At 40.5% G+C, this 15,263-nt stretch overlaps 1 protein-coding gene across 7 annotated transcripts in view; it reads right to left on the bottom strand.

Annotated features, from left to right (window-relative positions):
• Positions 1 to 15,263, bottom strand: part of MET (MET proto-oncogene, receptor tyrosine kinase) — a 118,712-nt gene that overhangs the window by 45,665 nt on the left and 57,784 nt on the right. For all 7 annotated transcript variants that reach the window (XM_073328148.1, XM_073328150.1, XM_073328152.1 and 4 more), the window contains 2 exons: positions 6,336 to 6,470; positions 4,893 to 5,066 (listed from right to left, as the gene is read on the bottom strand). In XM_073328148.1, coding sequence (XP_073184249.1) covers positions 4,893 to 5,066; positions 6,336 to 6,470 — 309 coding nt within the window. The remainder of the gene's footprint in view (positions 1 to 4,892; positions 5,067 to 6,335; positions 6,471 to 15,263) is intronic.

Here is a 15,263-nt window from a genome sequence, read left to right as displayed (position 1 = left end):
TTTTCTTGGAGGACTTACAGAAACTGAATTGTAAGCCTTCTGAAGGGTGTTTAACGAACAGGTCTTTTCTGCAACCTCTTCATAGTGCATTTGCATTAATTAGATGTTAATAAAAGTAAACAAAAAACAAACAGTTCTAAACAGTCTGAAACTCAGGACCTGTCTACCTGTTTTAATTAGAAGAATTTATGGAACGAGTGAAGAACTAGTAGGAGTAAGAAAACATCACAGATAACAGCAATGAAACCCAATTCACGGCTTGATCCAAAGCCCTTTGAAGTCAAAGGCGGTCTATCCATCATCTTTCCTGGGCTTTGGATCAGGCCTTAAATGAGAGCAGAAGTGATTTTTATTAAGAAAGTTTAAAACTCTGTTTTTTTTTTTACTTGGTTTTAACAGCCACCTTGTTTAACTTCAAATGCCCTATAAACTGTTGGAAGAAAAAATGTTAAAGATTCAACAGCTCCATCCCTTCAATTAAGGGACAAGAAAGCTCACAATGCACATCTGAAACCTCGAATGAGTCCTCCTATTAAACAGGGAACAAAAGGCCTGACATTCCTGATATTTCTAAGATAAAAAGCCACCCTGTTTAAAAACAACAACAAAACCTCTCAGGGCTTCTTTATACACAGTAAACAAGCAAGATTGGACACAATCCTATTTTTTTCTCCTGTGCAGTTCACATGCCACAGTGACCTGAATCCCACAAATGGAGCATTGCAATTTGTTCCATTACCAAGTTATCTCTGATGAGACCCATCCAAGACTCCCAGATTTGATTTAGCACTGTCTGTCCAGGCTGAGAAAACGCACTTATTTGTTGGCATAAGCAATAATTGCAAAACATTTTGATAGGTATACTGTGCCAAACAGTTGAGTGTTCAAAGAAACCCTGTCTGTGAGAACTGGAGTTGTTTGTCTCACCAACAGCTAGCTGTGTTTTTCTATATGGCACATTTTTCTATATGGAAGGATTCCGTCTGTTTTTACCATTTAGAGAATGTTTGGAAAGAAGCAGTTTGGAGTGCAAGAACCCCGCTGAGACCTCTCCAGTTGGGAGAATGGTCACTGTGACCCAAAACTCCAAATAAAGATCTTCGATATTTAAAGCAAGGGGGAAACAACTGGGAGATCTACAATGCTCCTTTCTTCCTCGTTTACAGGGAGAAAATCCCCTAGTAGATTTTTCATGGAATAAAACGCTGGAATATAAAAAATGGAATATACTGGGAACAATTTTTTCAGACCCTGATCCAAATCCCACTGACGTCAACCATTTACTTCAGTGGGCTTTGGATCAGGCCCTCAAAGCATCTCTTGCGTCTGCTTCAGGTGAAAGATATCACAGAACATAAACCTCTGTCTCCCTGAAATCTTGCTTACTTTTTGTGGGATTTTAGGATTGAATGTCAAACATCATGCAAAGCAGGCTTCCTCCATTTGTTAGGAACAAAACATGCTTGGCTCTTGTATTTTATGCACATGGGTTTAAAGATAGAACCGAAAAAGATTAATAATCTGTTTAAAATAATTTTTTCAATAATAATTTTAAATGTCATGGTCAAGCAAAGCAAGAAATTTGCCTTAACAGCTAGCAATCCACAGGGAACTAAGCACTTAGCTGCATTATTTTCCTTCCAAGCCTTCTAGAAACAAGTTTTACAAACTTGTGCATGCTGTAATGCAAACCTTCAGGAGACTCACTTTGAAGATCAATCACTGACACATAGTCACTGAAATTTAAAATATATATACACACACACACACATTTGAACACAGGGCACTAAATTATAAATAAGCATGAAAAAACTTATGAGATCTTGCTCTCTTTAAAGTTCTAGGGGTCCAATTGTGCAATCCACACTTGTACTGAAATACTTTATTGAGAGGAATCATTGCATTGACCTTAAAGGGATTACCCTCATGAGTCAGCACTACTCAATATAAGGATTGCAGAACTGGGCTCTACAGGACAGGTTTTAAGAATGGCTCAGTACACTCAACTCTGATTGAAGTCAATGTATGTGCTCAGGATATCTGAAAATCAGTACCTACACACAAAATAAGCTATGTTATATAGCTTTGAACAGTTTGGTCTTGTAGAAACATCATATGTATGTATTTAATTATGATGCAATGGAGACTCTCTGGGCTTGATTCTCTACTGCCTTGTGTCCAGTGTCATGCACCCATGTACATGTGTGATTCACAAATTCATAGATTTTAAGGCCAGAAGGATCATTAGATCATCTAGTCTGGACTGTATAACACAGACCATAGAATGGGGTGGGCAAACTACGGCCCGTTGGCCACATCCGGCCCGCGGGACTGTCTTGCCTGGCCCCTGAGCTCCTGGCCGAGGAGGCTAGCCCCTGGCCCCTCCTCCGCTGTTCCCCTTCCCCTGCAATTATGACGCTGCGTGGGCAGTGCGGCTTGCGCCTGCCCACCTCACAGGCTTTCAAATGAGCCTGTCCTGCTGCTCTGAGCAGCCTGGTAAGGGTAAGGGGACAGGGGGAGGGCAGAAGGTCCCGGGGGGCAGTCAGGGGACAGGGGGCGGTTGGATGGGGTGGAGGTTTGGTGGGGGTGGTCAGGAGCCAGGGAGCAGCGGGGGTTGGATAGGGGGTGGGGTCCTGGGGTTCAGGGAGGACCAGGGAGCAGGGGGAGTTGGATAAGGGGTGGGGTCCTGGGGGGGCAGTTAGGGACGGGGGTCCTGGAAGGGGGTGGTCAGGGGAGAAGGAGTGGGGGAGGGATGGATGGGTTGGGGGTCCCAGGGGGTTTGTCAGGGGGTGTGGGTGTGGATAGGGGTTGGGGCAGTCAGGGGACAGGAAGCAGGGGGGTTTGGATAGGGTGTGGAGTCCCGGAGGGGCGGTCAGGAGACAAGGAGCAGGGGGGGTTGGATGGGTCAGGGGTTCTGCGGGGGGCAGTCAGGGGGTGGATAGGGGGCAGGGGCCAGGCCGTTTGGTGAGGCACAGCCTTCCCTACCTGGCCCTCTATACTGTTTCGTAATTCCAATGTGGCCCTTGGGCCAAAAAGTTTGCCCACTCCTGCCATAGAATGTTGTGCACTTGTACAAAGTGAGTGTAAAACATTCCCATTCTTATTTTACAGACCTTTGCACAGATGTAAATGACTGCACAAGACAGTGGAGAAGCAGTAACAAAATCATTTTGGTATTCACAATCCTAATATAAAGATAAATAAGACTTTTGTAGGTTTGGTTCCCAATAAAATTTCATTGTTTGTTGATTGGGTTTTGCCTACTTTACCCCCAGAGTGACTTCATATTTGAAACATAAATGTAGAAAAGAAAAACCACCATTTAAAATGTTTTTTATAGGTTATTAACAAAACTCAAACGTCTTTCAGCAGCTTTGCTTGGATATTATGTTTAAGCAGGTACAGCATGTGAATCATCCACCTCTGGGTTTAGTGAAATATTATTTATTTTAAAAAGTGTCTCTCTCTTTGTGCTGAGTCTTTCAAGTTTCTAAGTTTCATCCCTATTTATGAGTTCAGATGTGCAAAAGGAATAAGAATTTAACACTGTATACATCAGTAAAAATAATGGCTATAAATGCTATAAGAAGGTTTTATGCTTGTTCTCCGCTCCATTTACTGGTGTATTAACTGCTCCATGAAACAAGGCCTTCATAATTGTGTCACACTTAACACAAAATGACTTGGTTAAATGCACAGTCAGCCAGTACAAATCTTGTCTTAACCATAGCTAAATGAAAACAGCAACGAGCTAGTGGGCTCTTTGATTATCAGTGTAATTTTGCTCTTGTGTACTTTTTAACATTTATGGGGTCTTCTAACAACTGAAAGCAGCCTTCAACTGTCCTTTTTCCCATGGACAGAGCCACAGACTCTGCCCTGCCCCAGGGCCATGCATATGACAACCAGGCCTATGGGAATGACACTCAAGAAACTGTCCAGGCTGGGGAGATGTTTGAAAAAGCACCTGGCCTAAAGATGTTCCCTTTCTCTCCCATCAGTGCCACAAACCAAAAAGTGGCAGGGGTGGTGGGAGGGAAGAAGAGACAGAGCCATCCATCAAAATATGAGATGGGATGGGGAACTCCTCCACATCATCTCCAGCAGCTGTGAGCAGGAAGCTTCTTCTTACCCATTCTCCCTATGAGGAAGGCTTTGAGAGGTGACTTGCCCTCCTTCCCCCACCAGGTGAAGGGAATTTCCTTTTTTAAAATCACAAACAGATCAGCTGAAACCCTGCCCCAGTTCCACATTTAAGACAGTAAATGGTAGTTACTGAAGACGAGGGCTTCTTGCACAGACCCCAGCAGAGGGACAAATCCAGAATGGGAGAGCTATGGAGCACAGAATGTGGGGTGTTTATTTACATGAGGCCAGCAGCCCGTTAAGGCTAATTACACTGAGGGGAAAGTAAAGACAGCAGAAACTTTATTTATCATAATTTAAAAAAAAGAGAAAAAATGTATATTAAAATGGTATCTATTTGGTTGTAGTCCTCTCCCCTCAGCATCCATGTGTAATTTGCGTTCATACACTGTAAGCTCTTTAGGGCAGGGCCATGCCTTCCTATGTGTTTATACAGATCCTAATGCGATGACACCACCAATCCTGATACTGTTGGAATGCAGAATAACAGGAATAAACAGTTACATGAACACAAACTCTCTTCATCACAGACAGCTCTGCTCCTGGTCTTGAAAAGTTCTGAGATTTTTTAAGGGGAAAAGGCAGCTTGCCCTTTTTACTGCCTAGGCCAGCTAGCTGAAAAGCTAGCATCTGCAGACTTCCAGGGCTCAGAAGGCTCAAGAGGCCTGAGGTACATTCTGTTGGACAGGTATGCTTGAAATAGCATCCTACCTCTGAGATAAATTTTGGGGGAAAAAAATTTTTACCTCATAAACTCTCGGCAAACATGTCTCCTGCGTCCACATCCTTTTAACATGCTCCCAGGACCTCACACACTGATCGCTACACCAGCCACACTGCATGAAAGGAGGTGCTGAAAGACACTGACTGCAGGACTTAAAGTGATCACAGCCTGGTCCATTCAACGGAATCTTGGTTATCTATTGATAAGAGAATTATACACAGATCTTTACAAAAATATCTTAACTAGCAAGGAGAAACTCCTAATTTATGCAAAGTATAATGATGTTACTCTGGTTTCAAATGTGAAAATTACTCCTCTACTGTAGTTTAGTTCAGTAATTAGAAGATCTGATAAGTAATTTAATTGGCACATTTCTAAATTCACTCTTAAACCCTAAAGCCATACTGATAATATCTATAGTCACAATAAACAGCTGTTGCTTACAAAGAGGGGTTACCATCTTGTGATTAGAACTTGGACAGAGTATCAGGAGAACACCTGGTTTCTTCTCCCAGCTCTGCATTAACTCACTTGAAATATCAGTCAGTGTAAATCAGTTTACTCATTTGTAAAATGGACATAATACCTACTTCACAGGTATGTTGTGAAGATTACTTGTTATCTGTAACCCATGTTAAGAGCTTTAGAGCAAAGATGCTCTGCAAGTGGTTTTCATTTTATGACTTTAATTAATATACAGTTACTTCACCATATTTCCATGCCACATTTAAGCCTATTTTGATCATACTTTGTTTTAAGGTTACATTTATATCTAATTCTTAAAGGATTAGTAAATGATTAATAGATATTTCAATAAATGGTTAATCAATTCTTATAGATTGTTAGAGAATTCAACAGGTCAAGAGGTTGCCTATAACCATGGCTTATAATCATCTATAATATCTTCTACCAATGTGTTTTCAACCATTTATAACACATAGTACTCATGCCTGTAACATACTTATATCATCTATTAATCAATCATTCATTAACCTTTGACAAACTATTGCTAAATGTAATCTTAATATGAATTGTGACCATGGTTTTAAACACCCACAACTCCCCCCCACATTTAAATAGTGTTATAATGTTACAATACCAATCTACAAAGACCAGGAAATTCTAAACACTATTTTTTACTCAAGCCATTGTGTATTTTTCTTTACAAGAGCTTGAATTAAGGACAGGGTGTCAGCCTTAAATTTGCATTTCCTGGCTTTTTGTTGGTTTCTATCACAATTCTCACATTATTTGCACATTTCTCAATGTTAATTTACTTGTTGGTTTAATAAAAAAAAAAAAAAGCTTTTGAGGAAACAACATACCCAAGAGACTGGAAAGGATGCAAAAGTTGCATGTTATGAGAACTCAGAATACTGTACTGACTAACCACTCTTATGTAAAGCTGATACTATGAATGTAGGTTTACATAATACAAAGCGTGATTAGATTATGAACCACTCACCTTCATTCCGGTGACAACCAGAGTATAGCCATCTGCTACTAATGAATGGTGAATAATAACTTGTGGGGAGACTGGGTGGGAGTCCAGAGGAAAATTCACATGTGGTGGAGTAGCTTCTGAACGGGAAATCACTATCTAAAAAAGAAAAACCCTCAAAATCAATAGGGGCAAAGAGTCCTGTGGCACCTTATAGACTAACAGACATATTGGAGCATGAGCATTCGTAGGTGAATACCCACTTCGTCGGATGCAGACTAACACAGCTACCCCTCTGAAGCTTAAAATCAATAGGCTACATGTTACTTGTGTGCACATTGAGCAGTGATTCCACATTCACAATATTTTCTGTCTGATGGTTAGTACTAACCAGCATTGTTGCACTAACCCCTTTGAAATACATTATGAAGCAATAAAACCACGCTTTATAACATATGCTTTGCTTAAACAGAGCAATCTCATGACTGCCTGAAAGACTTTTATAATATATCACATTTGTAACACTAAGAAGGAATCATCCCTTGCTCCATAATCCTTAAATTTCAGGTGTTTACGAAATAAATTGTAAAAAATTCAGTGTCTATTTAATCAGCCTCCCTGCATTTAAGAGAAAAGTAAAGGAATTTTGCCAACAAGGTCTATTTAAAAGCATATTAAACCAGCGAGTTTGTCCCCTCTCTGTTTTAGAAAGGTAACAATATTTTAATTTGTTTTCCTTTTAATCCTTTGGTTTGAAAATTAAGATTTGCTCTATATATTATATATTTTAAAAAATTTTAAGATCTGTATTGAACATATAATATTGAGAGCCCTCTCAGCTTCTAACCTGGGATTTAAATTGGTACGTATTTTACTGCATAAACATATTGCACTTTAAAAAAAAACCAACACATTAAAGTAGTAAAAGAAAAGAAAAAGAAGAGCAAGAATTGTACTATCCTTATTTAACTTTTATTTATGGTGCCAGAGGTGTGCACAGCACCTTACAGAGAGAATAAGAAAGTCAATGATCTGAGCTCAGGCTCATTTAGTTCAACAAGACTCTATTGGCATGACAAGCTGTAAAAGAATTGCTAAAGTGTAAAAACTATCTGTCAGAGGTAGGTAAGGACAGGGCTACAAGTGTGTTCGAGGTTTGAACCTCATGCTCGTATGCCACTGCTGTCCACTCCTGATCTGGTGACAGGCTTCTGCAGCGCAGTGTTATCTCTGCTGTTTGGGTGCATTCTGCTTACTCTGAGTAGAACCACAAGGGATTTCAACAGGTGTTAGGTACCTAGGTGCTTTTGAAAATCCCACTAGATGTCTAGCCCCACCTTTAGGTGCCTAAACACCTTTGACAATCCAGGTCTATAATTCTGATCCTGTGAAAACATGGGCACATGCTTAACTTTACTACCATGATTAGCCCCACAGATTTCAGTCACTATGTCCGAGAGCAAGGATGTGCAGGACTGGGCCCATAATTATATACGGCATGAGCTGGTAGGTGATAACATCATGCAACAAGGGCAGAGGATCATTTAAACAAAGGTTACAAGGGTACTGTTTCCAAAAGTTACACCTCAGGTTATTTATTTATTTATCTGAGGAATTTAGAATATCAGTATTTGATGAGAAAGTGAGACTCACTGGATATCATTATTTAGAGCAGTTTAACAATCTTTAAAACACCTAATACACAAAATGTTTATTTTGTGACTATAAAAAATTTTCACCTAACTGCTAAGCCAATCCTAAAACAGCTAGGCCATGGGTTTCGAGGATTTCATTGGCCTTCCACACTGCCATTGTCTTTCGGCAAGATGGCCTACTCCAGAACTAGCCTTAGAAATACCCACTTTGCTGTCATTCGAAACTTCAATAAAATATGTTCCCAGTTAATTCATGGTGATATGTGTTTCACACCCTACGGATGTTTAGACTATTGGGTGGAAACAAATAACAGGGAAAGTTTTTCTTTAAGGTAAAGCTATTTTTGTTACAGAATTGCCGTTCAGGTTTGATTCACAGCACAGAAAAATGCAGTTTTTAGAAATCAATAAAGTTTGATGGTTTTCTGCGACACAGAGCTATGATCTTTGGCACAATACATTAGGAGATGAGCTCTGTTTTTATACGCAGGACAGAGTGAAAAATGGAATGAACTGCAAAGCTGCATGGAAAAGCTTGATTAATGTTAGTATTATATGAGCAGAGGTAACACCACAGCTGCAAATATCTTTTTAGTTGATCATTAGCCATGTCTCCTCTCAAATACCCACTGCTATAAAATGCTAAGAATTCTTTTCTATCATTAATCCAGGCTTCTTCTTATTGCCAAACATTCTTTCTGATTGAGCAACAATGTTAACCCTTAAATACTTCTGGGTTTCAGCCAAAGAACAATATAAGAAATGATATTATTATTACTGTAAGTAAATATCTGTATTGCGATAGCACTGAGGAGTCTTAGTCATGGACGAGGATCTGTTTGTGCTAGCTACGCATTGTACAAACACAGAACAAAAAGACAGTCCTTGCCTCATGGGCTTACAATCTACAGGTATGTCTATACTTCAAGCTGAAGGTGTAACTTCCAGTTTGAGGAGACATACCCATGATAGCTCTGATCAAGCTAGTACGCTAAAATTAGAATGTAGCTGAAGCAGTGTGAAAGGGGCTAGCGGCTCCCAGTATGATCATGTCTGAGACGCTAGGTATGTACTTGGGTGGCTAACCCCTCCCACCACTTGCACTCCCACAAATGCACTTCTAGTGTTAGCGTGGTAACTCCATCAGAGCTAGTGCAGGTATGTGTCCTTAAGCTGGAAATTACACCCCAGCTCAAAATGTAGACATAGCCTAAGTAAATTTAATACCCTATTTTTATGGTTCTAGAGAATGTTTGGTCTTTAAAACACTGAATGATTCATCACAGATAAAGTTCACATCAGCTGCTCAAAGCCTGAGTAAAATGGTTTTCTACCTGGTGATGTGATCTGAGGTTGGAGAAATAGAATTTACCCCCCCCCCCGCCCACATCTTGGGACTATGGTGTGAAATACCCATATACCAAATACCCATGCAACTGATCTATAGCCAACAGTATGACTATGTTTATACTACAGAGCTGATGTTGGCATAGCTATGCCACCACTGCCTCTAGTGTAAACACAGTACACACAGGAGTTTTTCTGCAGGTGCCTGAATGGCATTAGCTAAATCAACAGCAGCACTCTTCCATTGGCATAGCTGCATCTTCACTGGGATTTTTGTTGGCACAGCTGTGCCAGTCAGGGGTGTGTTTTTTTCTCCACTCCTCACCAACGTAACTATGCTGATGCAACTTTTAAGCGTAGACCAAGCCTGTAACTAAGGAACTGCAGAGGTAGCCAAGAGATTCAAAATAAATAAATAAAAATTTGGGGGCCAACGTATCTGTGTAATTTGTGATCTCACTGGCCAAGCCCATAGAATCAAAGAAATGTAGGTCTGAAAGGGACCTCAAGAGGTCATCTAGTCGAGCTCCCTGTGCTAAGGCAGGACCAAATAAACCTTGACCATCCAGGACAGGCATTTATGCAACCTATTCTTAAAAACCTCCAGTGATGGGGTTTCCACAGCGTCCCTCAGAAGCCTATTTGAAAGCTTAAAAACCTTTATAGTTAGAAAGTATTTCCTAATATCTAACCTAAAGCTTCCTTACTGCAGATTAAGTCCATTACTTCTTGTCCTACCTTCAGTGGACATGGAGAACGGATCACAATCCTCTTTATAACACCCCTTAACATATCTGAAGACTATCATCAGGTCTCCCCTCATTCTTGTTTTCTCAACACTAAACATGTCCAGGTTTTTTTTTAACCTTTCTTCATAGGTAAGGTTTTCTAAACCTTTTATAATGTGTGTTGCTCTCCTTTGGACTCTCTCCACTTTGTCCACATCTTTCCTAAAGTGTGGCACCAGAATTGGATGCAGTACTCCAGCTGAGGCCTTATCAGTGCCAAGTAGAGAGGAATATTATCTCCCATGTCTTACATGCAACATTCGTGTTAATATACCCCAGAATGATATTAGCCTTTTTTACAACTGCATCACATTGTTAACTCATATTCACTTGTGATCCACTTTAAGGCCCAGATCTTTTTCAGCAGTACTACCACCTAGCCAGTTATTCCCAATTTTGTAGTTGGGGATTTGATTTTTCCTTCTAAAGTGAGGTACTTTGCACTTTATTGAATTTCATCTTGTTGAGTTCAGACCAATTCTTAGTCAAGGTTGTTTTGAATTCTAATTCTGTCCTCCAAAGTTCTTGCAACACCTCCCAGCTTGGAGTCATCTGCAAATTTTATAAGCATACTCTCTACTCCATTATCCAAGTCATTAATGAAAATATTTAATAGTACTGTACTGAGGACTGACCCATGGGAGACAGCACTAGACTCCCCATTTGACAGTAAATAATTGATAAGTACTCTTTGAGTACTTTCTTTCACCCAGTTGTGCACCCACCTAATAGCAACTCCTTGGCCTGCCTAAACCTTGTCTTACATAATCCTACAGAGAGAGCACAAGAGAGACAAAAAGAAAAGGAGTACTTGTGGCACCTTAGAGACTAACCAATTTATTTGAGCATAAGCTTATGCTCAAATAAATTGGTTAGTCTCTAAGGTGCCACAAGTACTCCTTTTCTTTTTGCAAATACAGACTAACACGGCTGTTACTCTGAAACAAGAGAGACAGACTCCTAAGGCATGCTCTTCATCATGCAGCTGGGTTGCATGGTATTCCTGTGCAATTATTCAGCACCTATCTTCTCGCTGCCATGGGACAGGGTGGTGTGGCTGTGGTATGACCCTAGGAAGCGGGGTAGTGGAAGCGAGGATTACTCCCTAAAAATAACAAATTTGATTGTCTATCTCCTGGGGCACATATACCATTTTCATAAGAAATCAAACATCTCTCCAGAGCACACAAAGAGCAGAACACGTGTGCCAGCTGCCCTCCAGAAAAGCACGTTCATAGACAATAAGCAGTGCAATTCTTGACATTCCTCTCAAGACAAATACAAATATAACATTTTATCCACTCCATCCTTGAGGGATATGGATAATTCACCAGTACACTGACTGAACTATAGACTTCAATTTACACTGCTAGCTTTGAAGGTGGGTATGTTTTACTTTCAACATCCAAAAAGACACACACAAAAGGAATCATGGGAACTGAAAATATATGTAGTAGCCTTCTAGTACAGCTCAGAGTATTTCAGTGTTGCTGACTTTAGAGATGATTGGCTTTGAAGACAGGAGGTCAATAGATTAATTAGTATCTACTTTATACTGGAAATGAATCATCATTTTTATGTCCATGGATATCAGATGCATTCTTTTAAACTCTATTTCATTATCACAAACCAATCAATGTTCAGTCAGAAGCCTTGACATTTGGTTAATTTATATACAACTTTGCATATTAAGACCATAATAACTTCAGCACAAAAGCATGCATGTAATATATATTTTACTCATTTTGATGATCAGTCCTGCTAGTCAGTAGGATTGAGTTACAAATGTTACTGTATGCATGTCAGAATATCTTCTGCAAAAATCAGAGGCTACTTAAAACAAGCCAGTCTCAGTATCATATTGTTAGTTTTCCCTAGATGTCTGGCAGGTGTAGGCCATTATCCAGCAGAGATAGGTTCAGGGTTAATGTTATTATGTAACCCCCAAGCGCCCCAGGATATGCAGCATAGCCTTGTAAAGGGCACACATGTAGCTCTCTGGATGCTGTATATATATCATTGTAATCCATTGAGTATAATGGATCCACTTTGAAGGGCATAAGCTTTTCTACTGGAACTGAACATTAAAACATGTGCTCTCTCAAAACGGTAACTTGGTTCCAGGTGTTAATTTTAAACTTCAGTATAAAGATTTCCTCTCTTTTCCCTTTCTATTTGAGTTTACTTTGGGATTATCTAGGCATGCTCTCTACCACAGAAACAAGAACTACTACTCAAAAACCCATTAAATATTAAAAAGTAAGTTTAAAAATATTAATAACTCTTTACTAATATAGATTATGACATTTAATTTCATTGGTTTAAAACCAGAGAAAGAAAAGAAGCACTGTGATTGATTACACATTCACATAAATTCATATATGTATGTTTTATATTGCCAACTCTGGAAAGTCAAGTCCTCTAGCCACAAAACATGGTATAACGAACAGGTATAATATAGGAAGCAGGCTTTGAGCAGGGAGGTGGGAGGGTTCCATGGCTCCACCGAACTGCCTTAACCCCTTTCTGGAGGGACCACTTCTAGGGATGGCAGCGTTGTTCAATTCGGTGTTCATTCATTCCTTGGTCTCTTTGCCAATGCTTCCAACAAAGGTTGCCATTCATACTGGTGGATTTTCTTACGTGTACACCTGACCAGTAGAAAACGAATGGAGACCACTAAATCAAAGGCCACTGATCAGCCAAAAGATGGTAATGATTTCCTGGGACTTTAGATATGCATTGGATTTGAATGACTGACCTAAAGCTGAAAGGCTCTGTACATCATTACTCTGAACCATTGCTGTTTATGAATATATACTATGGGCCTGATCCTTCACCACTGAAGTAATGGCAGTTCTGCCACTGACTTAGTTGAATGTAAGCAGATCACAGCTTGTGAGATGCAAAGTGTTGAAGGCCCAATTCTGCTCTCATTGAATTCTGTGGCAATTCTTGACTTCAGTGGATACATGGTCAGGCCCCAACTGTAATCACTGAGTTAAACACAGTTGTGATTATTTCTATCTAGCTTTCTTCCAAAAGTATCTATCATTCGTGTAGGTATCTAAGCACTGAAAACAAGCATACAGTGTCCATAGCAGTTTTCTGCTCCTCAAGTATGCAGAGCAAGACCTGCATGTGCTAGGGGTTTCATTTGTTTGTTAGTTTTTAACCTGGGGTGGTGTCCTGGGAAAAGGCTTTGTCAAACAAGAGTGCCACATACTTTGAACTGAAAACGAACAGATTTGGGATCAGCATGTGGAAACTCCACCTCTTGTTTGGCTATCAAAAATGTGGTGGAAAATGTATATAAAAATATTCCTCCTTGCCCAGGGCCCATTATTATTAACTATTTGTATTAAAGTAGTGCAGAGAGGCCCTAGTGAGGGTCAAGGCACCAGTGTGTTTGGTGTGGCATAAACCTATAGGAAGATATGTTCCTTGCCCCAGAGAGCTTACTGGGCAGCCACACTGCTGCTGTTTCTCTGCAGGAAGCAGGCAGGATGCAGACAGGCTGCACAGTCGGGAGCTCTCAATTTCCTGAGCACCAGAGGACAGGGTTCTGCCGTGGTTCTCTCTACAATGCTGTGGAGTGGGGTTTGTCAGCAGGCCAAGGGTCAGTAGATCCATGAATAATATGGCTTCCCTGCCAAAGCCCCATATAGAGGGAAGATAGGGAACTGCAGCTGCTCCTACTGCTCTGAGAGGTTGTATGAATTGTAAGGAGAGGTTTCCCATCCTGTGCTTCCACATGTAGGGCACCTACGTGAAGCTCATTTTCCTGGGCTTCACACTGGTGAGGTCCATTTCACTCACAGTGAGCGTGCTAGGTGTGCAATTTCCAAACACTGGGAACCTCATTGTTTCCAAAACAGATTTCATCAGGCACATCAAAGACATATTCCTCTCACTGACAATTAAGTCCATTACAAATCTGAATATCACAGGGTGGCTGGCCCTCTATGGGAAGATGGGTCCTTCACTTGTGATGGATGAGCTACGTCTCAGCTGAGTCTGATCAGCTAGGGACCAGGTGGTTTTAAAAGATAGCAAGCAGCACAGTTGCAGTAGAGACCTGCAAGGACCAGGAAAGCTCCTGCAGGAGACCTTGGGGCACGGGGGATGGAATGGGGAGGTGAGGTGGGGTGGGATGCAATGGGGAGAGGGGAAGGGGAAAGCACTACAAGAAGTAGAGTGGCTCTGTGGCAGGGTGACTCTCAGGCAAGTGGCTGGTAGAGAGACAATCTGAGGGGAACAGATTGATCCCTGCAGGAGATCCTGGGTTCCAAGAGAAGAGATGATTGATATGCTGAATTTGTCTTATTTAGAGGAAATAAAGCTAAGAGTCCAAACTAGACTCGTGGTAGGGTGTCACTCCTTCCTGGGATAGGGAAACAGGTCAGCAGCCTACACTGAGCATTTAAAAATAAGTCATTTTGACACCCTCCTCCACACCCCAAAAATCAACAAAATCTCCTGTCAGTGAAATGGACTGTTCACACTGAGAGTTCAAAAATGGCCAAACAGAACATTGTCGTACTCAGGGGAAAAAAGTTTCCCTTTAGGCTCCAGAAATTTCAGCCCAATTTATTATGGTAACTTTTGTGACAAGCTCTAACTGCCTGAAAATAGAGGCTTATTATTAGGCTTGGGAAGATTAGATTTTTATTGGTAAATGTCAGTAAACATCATCATACACACACAAACTACTCATAATTTACCAATAGTCAAAGAAAGAAAAATGCTGCTTGAGAACTTATGAGAGTTTGATTTAAGGATATTTACACTGCATATTTTGACATGTGATGTTGACGTGTTTTAATGGTTATAAAGCTTTAACTTTTTGAATCTCAACATCCAAGGACAGTAAATTATTCTCTGAGCCCTGTCCCCACCCCCCACCCATAATGTCCATCAACTGAAAATTTAAATAGATAAAAATAGGAAAAAAGCCTAAAAATAAACATTTTATCATTTCTATGGATAATATCAAAGAAAATAAAATTCTGCCACGCTTATTTATAATGAAAGAGTCTTTTCAGTCATGAGCCAGATCTACAGGTGGTGAAAGATGGTGTAGCTCTTCTGACTTCAAAGGAGCTATGCTGTTTTACACCAGCTAAGAATCTGGCCCCATAACTATAGCATCTCCATTGTGA

The sequence above is a fragment of the Lepidochelys kempii genome, chromosome 1 (genome assembly GCF_965140265.1).
Source record: "Lepidochelys kempii isolate rLepKem1 chromosome 1, rLepKem1.hap2, whole genome shotgun sequence".
Taxonomy (NCBI): Eukaryota; Metazoa; Chordata; order Testudines; family Cheloniidae; genus Lepidochelys; species Lepidochelys kempii.
This window is presented reverse-complemented; position numbering and strand designations above follow the sequence as displayed.